Source organism: Ambystoma mexicanum, chromosome 6q, assembly GCF_040938575.1.
Source record: "Ambystoma mexicanum isolate Mex_15411 chromosome 6q, UKY_AmexF1_1, whole genome shotgun sequence".
NCBI lineage: Eukaryota > Metazoa > Chordata > Amphibia > Caudata > Ambystomatidae > Ambystoma > Ambystoma mexicanum.
Window position 1 is genome coordinate 322,994,140 of NC_090937.1, and position 6,513 is coordinate 323,000,652.

General features: G+C 44.6%; 1 protein-coding gene across 1 annotated transcript; it reads left to right on the top strand.

Moving 5' to 3' along the window:
* Window positions 1–3,153: 3,153 nt before the first annotated feature.
* LOC138515213 (uncharacterized) lies at window positions 3,154–4,848 on the top strand. Its single transcript, XM_069630170.1, has one exon. The coding sequence runs from the start codon at window positions 3,154–3,156 to the stop codon at window positions 4,846–4,848; it is 1,695 nt and encodes a 564-aa protein (XP_069486271.1).
* Window positions 4,849–6,513: the final 1,665 nt, after the last annotated feature.

The following is a 6,513-nucleotide window of genomic DNA, read 5'->3' on the forward strand; positions in this document are numbered from 1 at the left end:
TCTGCAAGATGGTCACTGAGGACAAGGTCAGCACCTTATAAAAGGTCTAAAGCCTAGCAGATGTACAGGTGACACATGCTTAGCCACTCTAAACAAGGACGGCACCGAAGAACTGATTCCCTTTATGACCACCTTCATCAATGCCTCCTTGTCCTCAAGTCTGGTCTCATCCAACCTCAAAGAGGAATGGGTTCTTCCACTGCTAAAGAAGACCACACTGGACCCCACAGCCCCCTTAAACTACCAGTCCATCCCACATTGTCCCATTACTCCTTTAAATCCTTGACAGGGCTGCCTACATTCAAATCCAGCAATATCGCGAAACAAACCACATCCTGGGCATCCGTCAATCTGACTTCCGCCTGGGTCACGGCACAGAATCAGCCTTGTTGGACTTGAAAAACAACCTAGATGAAATCAAAGAATCCTGCTCCTCTGTGACCTCTCAGCAGCCTTTTAGCAGGTAGACCATGGCATTCTCTGCCAACACCTTTCCACAACTGATAACTTCTCTCCGAAAGCCTCTAAATGGATTGACTCCTTCTTGAAAGACAGAACTTTCAGAGTATTTCCGGAAAACGCAAGTGCTACACCAGAACCCTTCACTTGTGGCGTCCCCCAAGGATCCTGTGTCTCCACCAGAATTTACAACCATTTCTCCAAACCCTTGTTTGACCACCATCAGCATAATTTACAAAAACTATGCTGAGGACAACCAGAGCCTCTTCCCACTATCTAGCAACTACACCATAGAATCTGACAAGCTCAACTCTGTTTATCAGACCATCCAAGCGTGGATGGCAACAAACGTCTTGTGTCTAAATGAGGACAAAACTGAGCTACTAATAGTTTGCTTAATCAATCAATTCTTAAAAAACTTGACAAACAATACGCCTCCTTCTCTATAGACGGCATCACCATCCCAGTCTTACAATCTGTAAAAGCACTAGGAGTCTAACTAGATGCCTCTCTTTCATTCACATGCCAAGTCAAAGGTATCTCCTCATTTGCCACCACACCATCAAACTGATCAATGCCTGCAGCCATTTCCTCTCCACTGACAACTGCCTCATCATTGCCTGGGCAGTCATAGGAGCAAGGCTAGATTACTGCAGCGCCTTGTTTGCCGTTACCTCCCAGTGCAACATTCACAAACTACAAGTGATCCAAAACAACTCCCTCTGCTTGGCCTTGAACATTCCCAAACAGCAGCACATCTCCTACGCAAGGAAAGAAGCGCAGGGGCTGCCCATTCAAGAATGGATCAAATTCAAAACACTGACCAACACCCACAAATATCTCTCCAAGTGTTCCCACCCCATCTCATCCAGACATTCTCCAGAACCAAAGCATCCCGACTACTACCTCCATAGTCACTGAGAGCAGAAAAATTCTATTGGCCTTTCTACAAAAAAAAACTTGTTGCTTTACCTAGAGCAACTATGTCACTTTTATGCCTATTGTATGTGTTACTTCAGGTCATGTACAGCGCCTCGATGTCCCTCAATTTAGCATGTTTTAGAGATTACAAAATAAAATAAATAAAATAAAACAAATTGTGTTACAGCAACACAATCCTCTCTAGTACCTCCACCAACATCATTTCCAAACTTCAATTGATCCAAACCAATTCCCTTTGGGCTGCCTGGGGAATGTAGCAAACTGATCATATATCTCAAGTGAGGCAAGAGGCCCACTGGCTGCTCATCAAAGCCTGCATTGAGTTCAAGATGTTATCAATTACACACTGGTGCATCCACAACGCTGCATCTGCCTTCCTCAACCAGTGCATGTCCCAAAAATCGGAACCATGCTTCCTGCGCTCCTCTACCACCCTAGCTTTAGCCACACCAAGATACACTAGAAAAAGAGCCGGTTTAGCTAGCTTTGGTGTCACAGCACCTACTCTGTGGAATATCCTATCACCTTGCATCCAAGAATAGCCTTCATATTTAACTTTTAGAAAAAGTCTGAAAACCTTGTTGTTAAATACATTTGTCTAAGACTCCTCCTTACCTACTGTCAGCCTGTCTTGCTTACCTTGTGTCATGCCTAGTTGTCCCTAATGTGTACCAGCACTGTGGTCAATAAATGAAATAAATAAATAAACAAATAATGTGTATTTTCCGAAGTTACTACCCCAAAGCCCTCCAAAGTGTTCCACGTTGACTCCCTTTAGTTCCGTTGTATAAAATATCTACTGATTCCTCCAGGTTATGTCTTCACAAGTACATAACAAAATTCATTGTTATGTGCATGTGCTACACATGTCAGGGAAATACAGGTCGGAGTCTTTACTCCAACTACCACAAGCTTCACCATGTTATGGGGCTCTCTAGAAAGCCAACTAACATCAAAATGACTGTGAGGATAGGCCATCTGATAAGGGTGTTGAAGCCTTGTTTTTTTTTTTTATTTATTAATAAAATGATGCAGGGTATTTCATCTCAGAAAGGGTGATCTTGTTGGGATGCACGTATTGCATCCCATCCAGGCCAAACTATTACAGTTGAGAAAAATCTATTAGAATGAAACATCTTGGGAGCAGATTGAAGTTCGTGCTGCATAAGCGCATACATTGTTTTAGTTTGGTTTGACATGTATTAGATACTCACATATAGCAACACAGCAATAGCAAGAAAATGTTGTATTGTTGAGGTGAAGCCCTGTGAGGAGGAAAGGGTTGTGCTTCTTGATTCTACAGCGTGTCTACTACAGCGCTGTTGAGCCGCTGTGGCTCTGGATATCTATCCTTACTGAGGCAATTGATATTTGTGTACACTTTGTGAACATTTGAATACTTTTCCAACAAACTTCCCTGCATCGCTGCTTACCGCTTATCGAAGGATAAGGAGAAGGTGAAGCGTTTTCGTTTCTTTAAACACCTGAAACCTGAAGTGCGGAAGGAAGCCACGGCCCCCTGCTCCTTGGACCCGGAAATAAAATCCAGGGCTCTGCACCCTTGCGGCGTGAAGCCCTGTGCGGAGGAAACGGATGTGCTTCGTGATTCTACAGCGTGTCTACCACAGCGCTGTTGAGCCGCTGTTTGGCTCTGGTTGGCGAAGCTAAGGACCCGGGTCCCAGCCCGTTTTCAGCCCGCTAAATTTGCTCTGACTCCTTTCTGTTCATCTTCTCTGTCCGGATTCTTGCGATATGACTCTATCTGCAGAGGGACCGCAGACGCGGAAAAATTCTGCTCAGCTGCGACGTCTGCCAAATCCCTGGTCCACGATGAAGGCAGCCACGGGGGACAAGGTAAGCAAAGCCACTGGATGGGCTCTTTTGGCTTTACATTCCACTAATGTTCCAACATTGACTTTGGGTGCCGCTTCGCTGCAGCCTTCATTAGCGTTGCAAACTGGTGCACAGTGTCAGGTATCTGCGCCCCTAATTTCATCTTTATCCACATGTTCTGCTGTTTCTGCAGTCCAAGCCATTTCTTCTTTGCATACTAATACCGACCCTAATCGAGCCGCTATTCACGAACAGTCCTCTAGAACGCATGCTGTGGCAGTTGATGTTATCACCTGTGGCGTCGTCAATGCTGTTCCGGCTAGCGCTTCTATTGTTCCCTTGGTTTGCCTGTTAGACAATCAGGCCTTCTTTCAGCAACAATTCTTGGACAATCCACCTACCCACTACATGCTCATTCCCTGTCCTTCATCTGACATTGTGGCGCCGAAACAGCCCTCCTCCCCCATTAGTTCTGCAATTTCCTTCGAGTTGGCCTCATTTGCCTCCACAGCGCCTGATGCTGTCAAATTAAATGAAACTACCCAAAACATTGCTCTGTCTTCTGATAAAAGGACTCTGCCACACTCGATCAGCAACGAGGAACTCCTGAGGATTTCAAACTCTCTGCTGAATATCCAACTGGCCTCTTCATTGAGTTCTAAACAAAATTTGGTGGCTCCTCTGTCTTCTATGCCCATTTCTGCTACATATTTCCCTCCCTTTGATAGGGCTACTCTGCAGCAGATGAAATCTTCAAGCTGCCCTTTGTCAAAATCTTCATCAACAACGACGGGAGCGCTTTTCTCTCCTGCAACAAACACGACTTCTGCTACCGTCTCTGGAATTCTGTCTTCATCTCAGATCCCATCATCTGCAAGTAAAAATTTATCGAGGCACCTTGAACCTGTTCAATGCTCCTCGTCTGTCTCTACACTTCCAAGCTCCCTAACCAATCCTAATGTGATGAAGATAGCTGGTCGCACTTCTTCAGAGTCCGCGATCGATGACTTTGAATTTGACAACAACAGTACTTTAGCTTGCCAAGCGCCGGAGCCTGGTCAACCTTCCATGTTGAACTTAAATGAACCATCTTCGGAGGTTCCTCCTTCCTGCGCAGTTCATTCTCTTGTCCAGGAATCTCAACTACCTCACACTCACCTTGAGCGGAGTGCGATTGCTCGTGATAGTCGCTTGCAACGAGTTGCTGAGCTAAAAGCAAGGGGTACCTCCTCAACTCCCTCCATGGGTGTGAACTCTTCGATGAACTTAAGTACTCCTCAAGCTTCTTTGGCTCATTCCAGAACTGTCACTCACGAGCCAGTCCATACTGGAAATTTTAGTTCCTTAAATCCGCAATACAACCTTGAAAGCTCAGTGTGTTCTTTGACGTCTCATGATTTCGTCCCACAATCATTGGGCATTTCCATTGAAGCCCTTACGCAAATACATAACAATGTCCTTGCTGCCTCTGCAGTTGCACTAGCTCTGTTTTCAAAACTCCTTGAATCACTGACAGGGACAATAAGTGACCAAGGAGCTGTTCTTTTCAACCTAACAACAAAAATAGACAAACGAGCAATTTTCAGGCTTTTTGCAAGTCCAAATGGAGTCTGACGCTAAAAATTCAGCGAGATGGCAAGACAGGTTGAGCGATTTAGCAGCTCGCCACCACTGCCAAAACGACTCCCTGATGGATGGCTTGCTTGAATCAGTAAAATGGATGCGAAAGAATGCTAAATCTTTTCCATTGGAAACCTCCAATAACCGTGACAATCTGCTTGGAAGTCAACATCTACATGGTTCAGAGGTTCCAGCCGTGCTTGCTAAAAACACGGTTCAGTCTGGCCCCATGGCGAGCAATTTAGCAGTCGGCCATGGAGGCCCAGACTCTACCACGATCATAGAACTCGCTGTGGCTCAAATCAACAACCCTACAACAATTGAGATCCCAGCTCAAGTCCAAACATCCGATCATGTTTCCTTATCAGGGAACTCCTTTGATATATTTAAAGGCCCTGCAAAAACTATTACATCGAGTCTTGAAATTAAGCTTCAAAGAGCTTCTGTAAATCAAGCCACGCAACTCAAGAAAAAAAGCTTACCACCAAAACAAGTACAACAACATGTAAAAAAATGTATAAGAAACATCACAACCCCAAAAAAGATAAGCCTGTTTGATGGGAAAGTCAACCCAATCCATGCAGTCTTTACTGCTTCAAATTGTCCATTGAGCGGTTCAGGAGATCTACCAGAGCCTGTAAAGATTTCTGCTAAACGCCGGTGAGTAGGATCAAGTGATATTTCCACCAACAACGGCACGCCTGACTCTTCCATTGATCTATGCAATCTATCGACCTATTCAGTCGCCTTTGACAATACTAATGATGTCTCTGGTGTGGCCCCTGGGGTTACCCTAATTGAGCCCCTGATGATGGAAAGATCAGTTTCCACTGGAATCCCGAGAAAGCTGTATTCTGGGTCCAATGCAAGAAAGCCCACTGCCACCATCAAGAAGGCTCCTCAACAAATTCTAAGTTTAAAGTTAAATCTTAAACAAACTCTGAATCAGTTGAAATCTAGCTCGCTGCAACCTCTTCGAGCCTCCGCACCCACAAACTTCTCAAAAACATCTTGCAGGTGGAAACTCTGTCTTCAAAACATTCATTCGGACAGCAACGAAGTTAATCTGAATCAAGCAAATATTTTGAAACTTTTTGCATCTATCCCACCACTACGAGCAATCTCCTCAGATGATATCAAAATCGTGGAATACATAATGGAATTATCATCCGACCAAGTTCTTCTCCATATACCATCTGTAGCTGTGAAAAACTTGCTACTACAGGCAAATGAGGATCTTTTGCTCTATGATTTTGATCTTACTGTTGAACCCGCTTTTATGAGATCCCCTTCATCCTTCAAGGCAAACCATGATAATGAAGAGCTTCGCAAGATCAATCAACAATCTGCCCTGCGTCAATCTCTAGCGCCCTCTTCAGACATTCGCAACGCCACAACGCATCAAGCATTTGAAGAAAAGGCCACAAATGAGCGAAGATTCAATAAAGGACCCAGAAAGTAACCACGAGTCAATTCCGCTCAGCAGGAATTAATCTTACTCTCATGGAACACGCATGGATTTAAGCATCTTTTCAACACCTTTCAAGAATCTCTGGAGAACGTGTTTGTTATCTGCTTACAGGAAACTTGTCTACGCGACCCACCATCTTGTGATGGATTTACCATTCTGATAAATCCAGCCGGTAAAAATACCAAAGG